At 40.2% G+C, this 16,352-nt stretch overlaps 1 protein-coding gene across 2 annotated transcripts in view; it reads left to right on the top strand.

The window, feature by feature from the left end:
- The window catches only part of idh3a (isocitrate dehydrogenase (NAD(+)) 3 catalytic subunit alpha), a 28,128-nt gene that overhangs the window by 9,449 nt on the left and 2,327 nt on the right, over nt 1-16,352 (top strand). The window contains exons 2-7 of one of the 2 annotated variants that reach the window (XM_060914886.1): nt 4,606-4,665; nt 7,578-7,661; nt 7,949-8,063; nt 8,142-8,329; nt 12,034-12,167; nt 12,360-12,417. In XM_060914886.1, coding sequence (XP_060770869.1) covers nt 4,606-4,665; nt 7,578-7,661; nt 7,949-8,063; nt 8,142-8,329; nt 12,034-12,167; nt 12,360-12,417 — 639 coding nt within the window. Of the gene's footprint in view, nt 1-4,605; nt 4,666-7,577; nt 7,662-7,948; nt 8,064-8,141; nt 8,330-12,033; nt 12,168-12,359; nt 12,463-16,352 lie in introns of both variants that reach the window. The other variant, XM_060914885.1, reaches the window with a different exon arrangement.

Below are 16,352 nucleotides of genomic sequence, written 5' to 3'. Positions count from 1 at the left end.
AGAATTACATTGATCTTGCTCCTGAATTTACCCGTGATATGCACTTTAAATATGCCTTTTTCCTCAGCATGGCTTTATCCATATGTACCAGAGTGTGTGTGTACTTATCGCATTTCTGTAAGTAACGTCTGCCTTTTTTAAGGGTCGTATTACACTCCAAGATGTTGGTCACAACACGCTAATACAGTATACACAGTACATATAAGTAACCAGCATTACTGGTTAAAGGATAATTCCTAGACACATACTCGGTGAAAATGCTGATTGGCTGAGACAAGGGTGTTTCTTTTGATGGTATACAGTCAAACTGGAATCACTTGCTTTCTTTCACAGCTTCAGATACAACAGGCACTGGCTTGTCTAGACGTGCACTACTCTTATCCTGTGTAAACTCTGCCTCTGTGTATTACAAGACATGTGATCACTCAAACTCAGTATCATAAGCAGACAATGGTTATCAGGGTTCTCCACAAGGGTTTTAGAGGTGCGGGCCGCCCCCCTTTCTGTGATTCCCGCCCCCGTTTAATTTCTGCCGCCCCTTTACAAAAGGAAGCATGCCTGCCAACCTGTACGCATCTTGCGTAGCCGCTACGAATTTTTACCTCATTGTACGACTGTACGTTTTCACATTAAAAAGTACGCATATTGTCCGAACTCGCATTTCAGTCAAGTTCTCGCTGAAGTTGATACCACTGATCTGTGAGAAAACTCAAAGCCAGAATGGAACGCTTTGCCCAATCCCCCCGCCCCTCTTCCAGAGCGTGTGGCTCTGCCCTCTTCACCCCTCCCCTTCCTCCTTCCCGTCTCTGACTTGAGTGCAGCGGTGCAGCCAGGTGGCTAGAACGAGTCGAGGATTGAAACGTCGGTTAGAGACGTCGTTTTTATATTTGTAACAGAAACGGTTGTGTTTCACCTGTACTGGAGCTTCCTAGCCGTTATTTTGTGCATTTACAACACCAACAGTACAGGCTAGTTCTTCATTTAACTTTGAAGCCGTCACTCGAGGTTGCATATTTGATGCGGTAACCAATGAAACCTGATTACAATTCCTCTCGCGCTCTCATTGAATCACTAAGATAAGGCCAAAAAAAAAAGTGTGTTTCCGGTAACATGAAATACTAAAATAAGGTCGGTAGGTAGGGGAAAATTTTTTTTTTTTTTGTTCGAAAAAATTAACACAAGTAAACATCTTACAAAATAGTATTTTGGTACAGAATCCTTTATACCACACATCATAATAAAATAAAAGTGTTTTTTAAATATTTAAACGAATAAAAAAAAATCGCGAGAGTTCGAGTTATGATCTACGGAAGCGTATTGCTGCCACACTCAAAAAAATTGGCTTAGAATCAAGTAATTACGTGAAAAGATATTGTTAACAAAGTTATCACGTTTTTACAATATATTTATCATGTAATAACATCATGTAATTTCATGATACGAAATTATCACGTTATTTCATGATATTTTCATGTAATAACGTGAAAACACCTTATCAAGAAATAACGTGAAAATAACGTCCTAGTCTAGGCTACTTCCATTAAAAGCAGACGGCCTAGCCTACTGTAGAACTTGGGTCGAGCAAAAACATGGCTGAATCCTGAATGACTCCTATTTGTATAAATAGGGGACTACATAGGCGGCAAAACGTAGTGTTTTTCCCTGCCATGGAAGTGCACTTGTATACTGAAGAGGAAGCAATTTGCATTACAGCCTTGAATGAGGATTCAAAATGGCAGCTCGGCTCAGTTTTCCCTTCCTCCTTCAGTATACAAGTGCGCTGCCATGTTTATGCAGGAGGGCTGATAGAAGTGGCGAAACATTTTACTTTTTATCGTTTCTTTCACAACTTGAATGCGTTGAAACAAAAAATTATGACAAACTAACGCCGCTTACACTAAAATATCGAGGGAAATTTGTAATAACTTTATGGTCGGCAATTTCGACGCGGAAATTCTCGATCGGTCGGGTTACCGGAAACACACTTTTGTTTTTTTTGTTTTTTTTTTTTTTTTGGCCCAAGTACCACTTTATTGATGTGCTCAACAAAACGTAGCATGTTGTATATCTTAAGGGCAGTCGGTAACTTCTGTCATTGGTAGCCTAGAATGTTTGCAGATGATGTGAAGTCGAAAATTGGTCATCCCTCTTATGAAAAAACCTGCGTGGTACTGCAGTATCAAATGCTTTTTTTATACAGTATTACTGCAGTAAATGCAATATTGCAAATGCAATAGTTTGCACATGAACAAGGCATACTACAAAATACTGCAGTGTACTGTATAATGCAATATTTTTACTGTATAATGCAATATACTTCCAACATGTTAAAAAATGCAAAAGTCTAAACTTATTGCATGGGAAATTTGTGCATACCAGGTTTTGTGTTGAAAGTGCCTTTTTTACATACTGTATTAATTTAATGTGTTATTTATTTTGAAAGAGTGGCTCTGGTTTAATTTCATTTCATTTGCACATGTATTTAATGTTTGTTGTGCTTTTCAAAACGGAAGGAAGTTCCCAAGAGCCATCAATAACAGTTTCCCAAAGTCTCATCTCATCTCATTATCTCTAGCCGCTTTATCCTGTTCTACAGGGTCGCAGGCAAGCTGGAGCCTATCCCAGCTGACTACGGGCGAAAGGCGGGGTACACCCTGGACAAGTCGCCAGGTCATCACAGGGCTGACACAGACACAGACAACCATTCACACTCACATTCACACCTACGGTCAATTTAGAGTCACCAGTTAACCTAACCTGCATGTCTTTGGACTGTGGGGGAAACCGGAGCACCCGGAGGAAACCCACGCGGACACGGGGAGAACATGCAAACTCCACACAGAAAGGCCCTCGCCGGCCCCGGGGCTCGAACCCAGGACCTTCTTGCTGTGAGGCGACAGCGCTAACCACTACACCACCGTGCCGCCCCAAGGTCAATCAATAAAACTGAATTGAAAGTGTGTTTTTGGTCTGCTGGTTGTGGTCTGTGGGGGCGCATGCGTGCCGGGTTGGGGTGAGGTTGACGCGAGGGGGGGTACTCATGAAATTGTAAAATTTTACTCATAAAATTTTTTTCAAGGTTGGCAGGTATGAGGAAGAGACGTCCCTTTGTTTTCTTTGTGACAGATAGCCTTTCTCTGTTGGAGTACCGACAACGCGACAACACCCGAGTGTGAAACTCATTTACCAGCAATTAGTTTAGTCAGTCTGACGATTATAGTCTAAGAAAAGCGTTTCACACTTCGGCGTTTTTGACACATTGTTCTTGCGCCGGGAGATAACACGCCTTTATAATAACGTGTGAATCGACACCAAGTTCGAGATAACTGATTATTGTCGGCAGAGAAATAAAGGATAAAAACAAAAAGTTCAAAGTTGGTGCGGCAAGCATGATATTGCCTATAAAACCGTGAGGATATAACCTGGCTGTCAGTGTTACTGTAGCTCTTGAAGTGTGTACACTCTGTCGAAATGTCTCTCGAGCGATTCGGTTTTACGCGTAAGCGTTCCACTGTCGACATCGAAAACATCGATCCAAATTGATTTTGTATCGGTCCAATTGATTCCTCTATTCTAAATGATTACTATTTGAGAGTATTTTATGCACATTTTATGCAAATGACATGGGGGCAATTCCATGTAAATGTCAACCTCACCATGCAAAAATAAAGCAACATGTAATACATCAAAACCACTCCCAGAGATATCACCTAGGCCTGTATTTTACAGATGTGAATAAGTTGAACCAATTTGTAACCAACCTAATATGTCACTGTCAGTCTCTCTTTCTTATAATGTAAAACCCAAGCTAAAATCAACTTTGATCATGTACAATTCTATATTATTGCCACAAGCCACAGAAATGTATGCTAAAATCCACAAAACAGCAAAACAATAGCCATCCTAAATATTATTTAAGAACTTTGATAGTTTTAGCTGATATTTAGAGTTTTTCAAAGGGTTATGGTGGTTAAATTGCTGATTTTCTAAACATATGCCATGTCTATTTCAGATGCGTCACATCCATAACGGAATTATGTCACATCCATAACGCTGATTTTTTCTTCCTAGATTCTGCTTGAAATAGAAAATATTTTAAACAAAGGCTTTTTTTATTTTCAGCTAAGACTCCTTTATTAAATGCATGCCTGCATTTGGATATTATGTTTGCAATTTCACAGAGTTTGATGAATATGTGCAGTCACCCTGGAAATGGGGTATTTTTTCCGTCACATCCATAACGCATGTCTTTTTTGGCATTTTCTAGAGTTCTAAATGTACTATGGGAATTCTTTTTTTCCCATGACTTCTCCAATATGAGAGGTCTTAAAAATATACAACAAATTTTAAAATACTGGAAAGGAATAAAAATTAACTAGGTCAGTTGTTGCCATTTTGAGTCCAAATGTCACATCCATAACGCTGGAATTGCTCATATGTAAATTTATGCAAATTTGTTTCAAGGTCATCCGATTGACCCCCACCCCCCTATATTTTCAATCCACGGAGAACCCTGGGTTATGTAAGTGCTTGGCTTGCCTCTGAAGCTCTTGACTTGATTGATGTATTCAGTCTTGGTTCTGTGCCAATGTTCTTTTTCCCCAGGTGTCTCGTGTCTTGAATGCACTGACAAACCAGACGCAGCCCAGAACTTTTTCCAGAGGAGTAAGTAAAAAAAAAGTTTGAGTTATATCTTGAATCCCATTATTCTTAACATTACTGCTGAATTAATTTTGATAAGATCTGAAATGATGTGGTCTCTGGAAGGCTTTTTGAGGTAACAACCGCTATGACAGTTGCCAACCAAATCCACCTCCCAGATTGTTTTGAGTTGTCTTGTCATGGAAAATGTCTGCTTTGTATCTTGCACAGCTTTTGGGCATTCTTCGTACAGACTGTGCAAAATGTTGCACAATTAAATAATATTGGCTGGCGTTGAGTGAGTGGTATATCAGATATATCCCATTCAGCTAACATGATACTGAACGAGTCGAAGAGGAGTTCAATAACATGCTAGCTGAATGGAATATATCTGATATACCATGAAAAAGTGTCATTATTATTATACATACACATTTGATGGAACCATTATAGATTTTACAAAAAGCTAAGAACAGTGGGGTTACTTACCAATATCCAATGCGTTCGCTAGCGCAGAAGTTTTACTGCGGGTGCTGACGGCGAACAAAGAAATGCTTCTCCACGTGTGCAGCAGAAAACTTTCTCACTGTGTGACATCATATTGTCTTGACAACCATGACACTTATTCTCCATTGGGTAGAGTGGCGTAATACACGTAGGATAAGCGATATGATGACAATATTGCATGCTATCAAACCAAATGAATGAAACCCACTAGAAGGGAATAGAATACATGTTTTTATTCCATCGAAAAAGTGTCCTGTATGTATAATAATGACTCATTTGGAAAGATTTTAGCAGGCTTACGACACTGTTTGATGGGTCATTAAATTTGCAAGGTGTCAACATTTACAATTTAGCCATAACCTTTACAGTTTTTGACCCGTTACTTCACTTTTCTGCTTTTTCGTGTAAAGTAGTGTCCGACTAAATGTGAATCAAATTCACCCAGTGGAAAAGGCCAGTCCAATAGAAGCGAAAGTATGTGTGACATGAAAAGCATTTGTTTCTAATCGCACTTACTTTTGCATTAAGTCAGTTTGTCCAGGTGAACCAACTGTGAATTCCCAAACCTCAAAGGTGGGACTGTGGTCTCTTTTGGTTGGTTTAAAAAAAAAAAGATGGTGGAACTAGCATGTGTCCACACCTGACCTTTGCCTTGCTGCTCACTTACTGTGGCCTGATACAGTTGAGGGTGAAAAATCGTTACTCCTACAACCAATATACTGTTGATCAAGCTATGATATAATGGGCTAATAATAAAAGTTTAAAGATATATTTTTATACTGCATTTGTATCGATAAATGTCGTCTTATTTGTGCTTTTAGCATGCAGCCATCCATCCACGCATGCACTTACAGTACCACTTAAACGTTTGGACACCCCTACTCATTCATGGGTTTTTTCTGTATTTTGATTATTTTCTACATTGTAAAACAATACTGAAGACATCAAAACTATCAAATAACATGTATAGAATTATGTGGTAAACAAATTTGTTACAAAAAAGTTTTGATATTTTAGATTCTTCAAAGTAGCCAGTGTTTACCTTGATAACGCTTTGCACACTATTGGCATTCTCTTAACCAGCTTCATGAGGGAGTCACTTGGAATGCTTTTCAATTAGCAGGTGTCTCGTCAAAAGTTAATTAGTGCAATTTCTTGCCTTCTTGATGCGTTTGAGATCAAGCAATAATAAAAATAAATAGCCCTATTCCACAGCTGTAGTAATCCATATTATGTCAAGATCTGATCAGCTAAGTAAAGAGAAACGACATCCATCATTATCTTAGGGGTCATCCATAATTTATCATCATCACGAGCGTACAAACCGTACGCGGGGGGGGGTTAATGACCAGGTGTACACTTTTTTTAAAAATGAAAAAATGATGATCCGTCAATGTGCGAATCGGCGGCCGCCATGTTAAAAATTTCGCACCACATTGGTTTTGCCAGCTAGCTCTACACGCTTTCTTTCTTCAATACAACAACAATGGCTGACCCAGATTTTGACCGCATTTACAAATTTGTGAATAGCAGAAATACCGCTATTCACAAGACTCCTTCAAACGAGTACAAGCAGTTTTTAAACGTTTGTTTCCTGCATTCATCTGAGAAGCGGCAGGAGGCAGTTAGGGCAGGACAGGCTGCTTGGAAAGAATCAAAAACGAACGTTTCAAAACAAAGCTGAGCTGTGCCGGCAAGCGATCGTCCGGATGGAAAAAATCAAGTCGACTTTTACAATTTGGGATTATTTCTCTCATAAAACGGTACGTAGGTTATCATATGGGTATTTTGTACTTGTCAGCATTCAGTTGAATTTTATACAGTCAGTCTTCTTTTCTTCCATTTCAGAATTGTATTGTACTGTCATCCGATTTTAATAAAAAAGTAATACAAGACATGGTTTTATTTTGAATTCCTATTCCACGTAGATCCATCTTTTTTTTTTTTTTTTTTTTTGTCCGCTAATGTACACTTTTTTTTGGGGGGGGCTGCTCAAAAGTCTACTCTTTGTAGACTCATGATAATGATAAATTATGGATGACCCCTTAGAATGTTAGAAAAAAAGTTAGAGCCTGTCTCCAAACATTTGACTGATACTGTATGCTCGGGTTTTTGTCATGAAATTCTGATTTCCCTGTCCGCCTGCTAGAATTTTCACTGTTAAATTTAGATTAGATATGTGTTTATTTCTCAGCGAGACCTGCAGGCTGTGATTGAAATGGGGATCTGTTTTTCTGTCACAAACACATTTTACCTCTCAAAACCATTGAGATTTAACAGTTGGATTTAATGAAAGCTTCAGATTTCTTGTCGCAGTCTTAACCTGTGATGTTTAAATGATTGTCATGCCTTGTTTATTGTAATTTGGCACCCAACCTGTGTTGCTTTTGCTTTTTTTTTTTCGGTGTGTCGTTGTCTCTGATTTCCAGCTGCACACTGTAACGCTAATTCCAGGGGATGGAATTGGTCCGGAGATCTCCACAGCTGTAGCAAAGATATTTGAAGCAGCTAAAGTAAGAGACAAACAGATGTCTGTCTGTATTTCTTCCTCCTTTTCCACCACTAATGGAAAGTTTGCCTGTTACTACCTTTAACTAGAACCTACTGCATTTACAGTTTTCAGAATCTACCATATTGTTGGTTCTTTTCGACACCACAAACAACTTGTACTATATTCACGCACCTGAATTGTGAATCTCATTGTAAGATAAGATGACTATCGACTCCCAGAAAGAGAAATTTGGGATGTGGTAAAAGTAAGTGCTCCCTTCAGCAAGTGGCCACTTTTTTCCACCTGCAGGTTCCCATTCAATGGGAGGAGAGGAACGTGACGGCTGTCAAAGGACCTGGAGGGAAATGGATGATCCCTCCTGAAGCCAAAGAGTCAATGGACAGAAGCAAAATTGGATTGAAGGGTACAGCCACACACACATTATCAAACACACATCTTGATTTGTTATTGTGTTATTCATAATCTGATTGCTGATGTTTAGGACCTCTGAAGACCCCTATTGCTGCTGGCCATCCGTCCATGAACCTGCTGTTGAGAAAGACATTTGACCTGTACGCTAACGTGCGTCCCTGCGTGTCCATTGAGGGCTTTAAGACTCCCTACACAGATGTTGATCTGGTTACCATCAGAGAAAACACTGAGGGAGAGTACAGTGGAATTGAACATGTGGTATGTAAATGTACATTTCTATGCTTAAAAGATTAACTTGACAGATTTCAGACTTCTGTATTCGGTATTGTCTGTCCATTTATAGTCACATCTCTTATGTTAATGTACAATAATCTAAAACCTGAACAAAATGCTGCAGCAAGAACATTTACGCAGTCGAAAATAAGATCATATTAGACCAGTCCATCATTCCACTGTCTGTTTCCTTTAGCTAATATTTTATGACTTGTTTTTCAATCAATCAGTGTTGCAGCATAATCATACATTTCTGAATAGTTAATAAACCATGTTCCAAAATTTTGTCTTAAAGGAACAGTCCACCGTACTTCCATAATGAAATATGCTCTTATCTGAATTGAGACGAGCTGCTCCGTACCTCTCCGAGCTTTGCGCGACCTCCCAGTCAGTCAGACGCAGTCAGACGCGCTGTCACTCCTGTTAGCAATGTAGCTAGGCTCAGCATGGCCAATGGTATTTTTTGGGGCTGTAGTTAGATGCGACCAAACTCTTCCGCGTTTTTCCTGTTTACATAGGTTTATATGACCAGTGATATGAAACAAGTTCAGTTACACAAATTGAAACGTAGCGATTTTCTATGCTATGGAAAGTCCGCACTATAATGACAGGCGTACTAACGCCTTCTGCGCGCTTCGGCAGCGCATTGATATCTGAGCTCCGTATCAATGCGCTGCCGAAGCGCGCAGAAGGCGTTAGTACGCCTGTCATTATAGTGCGGACTTTCCATAGCATAGAAAATCGCTACGTTTCAATTTGTGTAACTGAACTTGTTTCATGTCACTGGTCATATAAACCTATGTAAACAGGAAAAACGCGGAAGAGTTTGGTCGCATCTAACTACAGCCCCAAAAAATACCATTGGCCATACTGAGCCTAGCTACATTGCTAACAGGAGTGACAGCGCGTCTGACTGACTGGGAGGTCGCGCAAAGCTCGGAGAGGTATGGAGCAGCTCGTCTCAATTCAGATAAGAGCATATTTCATTATGGAAGTACAGTGGACTGTTCCTTTAAGACCATCTAATACTAGCCTTCTCCAAATTACACACATCAACATTAAACAGTGATGGCAGCCATTTAAATTCTTTTCTGGAACAGATTACCAGAAAATACTTTTTCCCCGCTTTTATGATGATTATATTCTTTGTTTCTATTTTATAAAAAAAAATTTTTTTTACAACTTTTTATTTGACATGCTTTTACTGTTTATCTGAAATTACTTTTATATTGTAGTTACTGTACTTTTAGGTTTTTTTTTACATTTTCTTTTACTTTGTGTTTATATAAATAAAAGTGAGGATATTACACAGTTGCGCAATTATATGAAGGTTATCTTCGAGTGGTGAATGCATATTTCACAAGTGAGCGAAGCGAAGGAGTGAAATATCTTGCAACATGAGAAGATAAACTTCATATCTTCGTGCCACCGTGTAATGTTCTTTATATTATATGGCCCCATCCAGAAAAAAGACACCAGTTAATCAAAAGGATTTTAATTTTGAACTGGTTCACCATTTTGACAACGCACGTCTAGTCAGCGGGAAAACGCTGAGGGTGACGTCATCAGAGTGAAATATCAGGAATTATTATACATACAGGACGCTTTTTTCAATGGAATAAAAACAGGTATTCTATTCCCATCTCGTGGGTTTCATTCATTTAGTTTAATAGTATGCAATATTGTTAGCATATCGCTTATCCTACGTGTATTGCGTCACTCTCCCTAATGGAGAATGAGTGAACATGGTTTACGATATTGCATGGTTGTCAAGACAACATGACGTGAGACGAGAGTTTTCTGCTGCACATGCGCAGAAGCATTTCTTTGTTCGCCTGCAGTAAACTGTCCTAGTGAATTGAAAATGCCATAAGATACGTATTGCATGTAAAACTTCTGCACTAGCAAGCAACTGTGACAATTTGTAAACAAGCATGGCTGCCAGGTTTGCTTCGTTAAATATGGAAGATTTTGGCCGAATCCCATTTCACCCCTTGGACCTACCCCTTGGCCCTTCCCCTCCATTTTGCGCGTTCACGTGAAGGGGTAGGGGTATCCCAATCCCAGTTAACGCGGAGGGGTAGGGGAAGGGGTAGGGCTTCTGTACCCCTCCAAACGGAGATTTTCCTGGAGCTGACTCCGAACGAAGGGGTTTGAGTGATTTCCCACAATGCCATGCAGATTTCAGCGAGATTTCATGCGGATTTCAGAAAGATGGCGGTTCCCGCGGCGAAAGATTGTCATAAATGTATTTTCTCCATTATTTACGTGTTTTAAGTTGTTATCCAGAGGAAACACGCCGCTTGATTCGCTTTCGAGCTGAGAATGAGCAGCGATTTCTGAAATCCAAGCTGCTGCTAAAAAGCTTTGGGAGTGAGTATTGTTTTCGGTTGCTTGACTGCGTACGTTTTGTTCTGTTATTCTCGCTTTTATTGTTTACATGAGTGTTCTGACACCTCATTCTGTCGGATGTGGTGCACGAAGCGCCAAAGATATCCCATTCAGTGGTGTTAGTTAACAAATCACACCCTGCCAGCAGAGATTTCTGGTTCTGCCTCTGGCTCTGACTGTAGCGGCTGGTCGCAGCCAATGACGCATTTGGTCACGTTTTGCTAACGTAAACGCTAACGGAGGTACGCGATGACGTATGCGATCGTTGAAGGGCTATCCCAATACGTAGGGGTTGAATTTCAAGTCCTATCCCTTGTAGCTCAGTTTCAAGGGGAAGGGCCAAGGGGGAGGGGTAGGGGTAGAAATTAGAATTGGGATTGGGCCTTTGTGTCTGTACAATAAGTGTTGGCTGGGTTTTTTTTAATGTGGTATGTCAGATATATTCCATTCAGCTAGCATGATATTGAACTCGTCTTCAACTCATTCAGTATCATGCTAGTTGAATGGAATATATCTGGCGTACCACTCAATATTATTTAAATATGTCATTCGGATCCGAAATGTATTTCATCTGAAAAACGTGAGTTTTTCAACACATGAAGATAAACTTCATATCTTCAAGCCCAACATGTGGTGATGTTGTTTTTATTACATTTACAACAAAAAGTACTCAAATTTGTCAAAGCAATTCATCGATTTCCTTACGAGTGACGTAGAGATTTGTCACGGTTTTGGATCTCCATGTCCCGAAAGGTAGCATGTATGAAAAATACGAGGATTTCAGTGAACAAGACTCTCTCTCTTCCCCTTCCTCCTCTAGACCACTGTAATACACCCACATTAGATTTATTCTGACCCCCACCCCACTGTACATCATTGGAGCATTGCTTAAAAGCTCCTTATCACTGTCCATCCAGCCACCTCTGTGTTCATGTTTATTAGTGCGTGTGTGTATCCACGTGAGGAGAGCTGCATGACGACCGTCCCATATTTTAAAAAAAAAATAATAAACACCTTGAGTCTTAAATCAGTCAGACAGCTCTCCTCTCGGCTTTCCAATTTTTGTCCTACTTTTGGAAATGGCCCACTGTTTCAGAAATTTCTAGAAAGTAGATCTGTGATCAGTGTTTTACATGGCTAGTCATCTCAAAAGCTGTTTGCTTTAATGTCAAGTCTATTTGTATAGCACTTTTAACAGTAAACACTGTCGCAAAGCAGCTTTACAGAAATTGAATGACTTAAAACATGAGCTAATTTAATGTTTTTTGTTCTTTTTTTCCCCTGTTACTTTGTGGCAGATTGTAGATGGGGTTGTGCAGAGTATTAAGCTAATCACAGAAGAGGCCAGCCGTCGCATCGCTGAGTACGCCTTCGAGTATGCCAGGAATAACCAGAGAACCAGTGTGACGGCTGTTCACAAGGCCAACATCATGTGAGTCTGTTTTCTGTTGGCTGTCAGAATAAACTGATTTTGAAATTTATGTTCAGGAAGAAAGATTTTTCATTTTTACAACTGTGTGGACGTAAGAAATGATTGTGGCGGCTGATATTTAATCAGAGCTGACGGCTACCCGTAAACCTTCCAGCTTTCTTGTCTTGAGTTTGCTCGTTGTCTGTTCCACAGGCGCATGTCTGATGGCCTGTTTCTGAGGAAGTGCAGAGAGGTGGCTGAGAACTACAAGGTTGTCAAATTCACTGAAATGTATCTGGATACAGTGTGTCTGAATGTATGTATTATTTAACTCCTGCACAGAGTCGTAAATAATGACCAAGGTGCCAACTAGGGTTGGGCGGTATTACGGTAAGAAGGTATCCCGAGGTATCCAAAAGTACCAACGGTATCGGTCTCATTACTGTCATTTTAAAAAAATATATAATATCTAAATAAATATGGAGTACATGAGGTCATAATATAAAATAATAAATTGAAGATCATCCCGAATAACTGTGTGATCGTATTTTCACTAATTCTATCAATTTCCTAAAGAAGTTCTCATCGCGTGCAGGGTTGTTTATGTCGTTACCATGGCAACCCTGCGTGACATTTTGGAGTCTGACAGAAAGCTTCGCAAGAGACTGAGACCGGGGGTGTCATGGCTCAGATGGCTAAGGCACCGTACTATAAATCCGGGACCCGGGTAAGATTCCGACCCGAGGTTATTTCCCGATCCCGTCTCTCTCTCTCCCCCGCTCATTTCCTGTCTCTCTATACTGTCCTATCTAAAAAAAAAAAAAGAGACTGAGACCGCGGTTGAAAGATGGCAAGTCAAGATAACGAGTTAGTGGCAAAAAAAAAATACAACATCGGCAGTGTGGCAGTATTTTGGTTTCAAACCAAACGAAAAATCTAATATGTCCCCTAAGGCACACCATAGCCTGGGGTACTCCACTTCCACGAGATCTCTCCAAGGAGTTGTGTTTTGAGTAGGTTACATGAGTAACAACAAGGTAAAATAATATAACGTATGACATTTGGGATGTGGGTAATAAACGTTTGAAATGTCATCTACTGAAGAAACGGAAGAAAACATCGTAGCGTAAACTGTTAGGTTTCTGGTGGGAATTAGCAATGCGCTTGCTATCTTTGTTGGGTGTGTTAAACCGTATGGATTTAAGTGGAATAATTGTAAGGAGTTATGTGATCAAGACAACGTTTTAAGCAAGGTAAGGCCATTTGATGATTAATTTCCCCGCCATGGCATGACGTGGGCCCATATGATTTTGCCTTGTGCAGCTATCACGCATTTGAATTAGGTTCGCCTCATTTGCGCTGAAGAATATGGTTTATCGCGCAGTCTAAACGGACTTGGGTGTTGGTTGATTCTTTTTCTTTTTTTTTATTTCCCATGCTTGAAAGGGTATGATCCTGCTCATCGTGTACTTTTTTTTTGATGGAGTAGGTGAAATAGTGCTGCAAATGCGTTTCATCGCAGACATGTGTAAACGACAGTTGAATGCTATTTTCAAGATGAAGGAAGAGTTGCGTGATGCTTTGAAATATCTCTTAATGCACAAAATTCGCTTTGCTGCTTAATCCATACCACAATGCACACAATTCGCTATGCTGCTTTTAAATAGTGCATTTGAGGCATAGGCGCACGTTACACAGTAGGCCGAAACAAAATATTATTTTTTTCTCGGTAATACCGTATACCCCGGGAAAACACAGAGACAGTTTAAAGGTATCAAAATTTGGATACCGCCCAACCCTAGTGCCAACATCAGTGGTTCAAGTGTAGCATTTTTAATTTTTCACCTCTTGCTGTGGTGATGCAGCTTAAGGCCATGTACACACGTAGCCGGGTATTTTTAAAACCGAACATTTTCCCCCCCCTCCGTTTATAAAAATTGTTTTATCCACACCACCTCGTCTTCGAAAAAAATCCCTTCCACACATAACCGAACATCTGCGTTTTCAATCACATTCATAAGCATTCCAAACCTGTAGATGGCATTATTTCCCCAAATCCTACCCCCTAATCACATCAGAATAGCCCTCTGTTGGCGTCACTTCCGCCTAAACATAAAACATGGCACCAAGCTCGTTCGTCTGGACAGACTCGGAGACAGAATTGCTTCTAAACACAATTTTGGAGTATAAACTTCAAAAGACGCAAGAAAACGTTGATTGGGAATCTTGTCAGTAGTTGGGCTTCTAAAATTAAACATGTAAATAGCACCTGCACAATAATTAACGCTTTCAAGGCACTACTCCGATCCATTACTCTTTGTCCATGCTTAATCTGGCTTCTGCAGTAAACAAAGGTCGCACGTTTGACGTCAGGGCAGATTTGTTGTCATTTTTTTGGCGCAGATTGTGACGTTCTAAAACGCAAAACTCCGGTTATCTCTGTCTACACGAAAAGGCATACACGGAGTTTTCAAAAATCTTCACTTTGCCCGGAGTTTTTTTAAATATTCGTTTTTGATGTGTTTTCATGTGGATGACAGGCCAAAACGTAGAAAAATATCTTCGATTTAGCAGATACCCGGCTACGTGTGGACGGGGTTTAAATTTCTCTACTTAATAGATTTTTCTGCAATGGTCAGTTCAAACATAAATAAATTCACCCACTCAAAAAGCCAGTTCACTGAAAGGGGGCAGGGCTCAGGACATGAAGGGAGCATTTGTTTCTGATTGCTGTTACTTTTATTTCATGCTGACTTTTGTCTAGCTGAATTTTGACCTGTGAATGTGTCACCATCCGTCATTTGAGGCAGTAGAAAACAGGACGGTAGGACAGTGGGACTTTGTTGGTAAAAAAAAAGGTGGAGCCTCTCAATAGTGGGGACCATACCAGACTTCAACCTTTTCTTTCTACTGCTTGATGCAGATTTGAAAAATAAGCATCATCCCTTTAATCTCTCCAAAATCACATCCACCAGAAACATACTGTAGATCCATGCAACATACAGAGTTCATTTACCTGCAACCAAATACTTAAAAAAAATAAAGAAAAAAATATTTTGCATTTCTTTATCAACAAGCAGGTTGTTCATTAATCACAGCACAGTTTAATATTGTCTTTCATTATGTAGACCAGGGGTGGCCAACCAGTTGGAGACCAAGAGCCACATTTTTTACTGTATTACCGCAAAGAGCCATATCATACACATGGGCACACGAACATCACCCATCCCTTCCTCTCTCTCACACACACACCTCTGCTCAGCCAGATTAATAGTAAATGTTACACGCCAACATGAGAGAAATTTACTCCTTCAGTCAGTACTAATACCACAGGCCAGTCATTTACAGCAATCAATATTGTGTGCACTTACTATGCATGTTGCTTAGTGGGACTTCTGACATTCCTTGCCTTGAACAATCCTCTTCAAATCTGGCTTGTATTCCGTCGTTGCCACTCGAAGCAGTTCTTTCACATGGGTTTCAGTCAGAACCGAACGATGCTTTGACTTCACGTGTTTCATGGTAGAGAACACAGACTCGCAGACGTATGTTGACCCAAACATTGACAGTATCTTAAGCGCAGCCCGTTTCACATTCGGGTATTTTTCCAATGGCACACTTTTCCAAAACTCAATGGTGCCTTCCCTCAAAACAGGTTTCAGTTGGTCTTCCTCACGAAGATCGATCATCTCCAACTCAGCCGCAGCCTCATCTGTGACAAGCAGGGCTTTCAAACAGTCCGTCTCCGCATTGAATGGGTCGACGAGGAACGTAACCTGTGGCCTTTTCAGTTGTATATCACGGAACCGGGTTACAAAGCTTTCGTGCAGGTTTTCAATTAGTGTTGCATATCTGGCTCCTTGCTTATTCAAGGAGGCGGGAAGCTTTGAAATGAGCTAATGACGACTGACATATAAGGCAGAATGGCTTGCCATTACGTTCAACAAAAAGTATAAACTCTCACACTGTTAAAAATGTCCTATGTTCGTCTTCATATTTTCGTTTTGCTGTGCATTTTTTCATTGCCATTTTGAGAGGCTACTTGACACAAGATACACCTTGCCCAAAAACTTAGCGATTATCTCACGCACATGCGCATTTGACATGACCTGAAAATACCGTAATATGCCCAAGCAAAGCGAAGATGCATTTGACGAAAATACCATACTGAACTCAAGCAAAGCGCACACGCACATAAAAAAAAAA

This window comes from Neoarius graeffei, chromosome 2 (genome assembly GCF_027579695.1).
Source record: "Neoarius graeffei isolate fNeoGra1 chromosome 2, fNeoGra1.pri, whole genome shotgun sequence".
NCBI classification, from domain to species: Eukaryota; Metazoa; Chordata; class Actinopteri; order Siluriformes; family Ariidae; genus Neoarius; species Neoarius graeffei.
The sequence above is the reverse complement of the archived record's forward strand: the minus strand, read 5'-3'. Positions and strand labels throughout refer to the sequence as shown.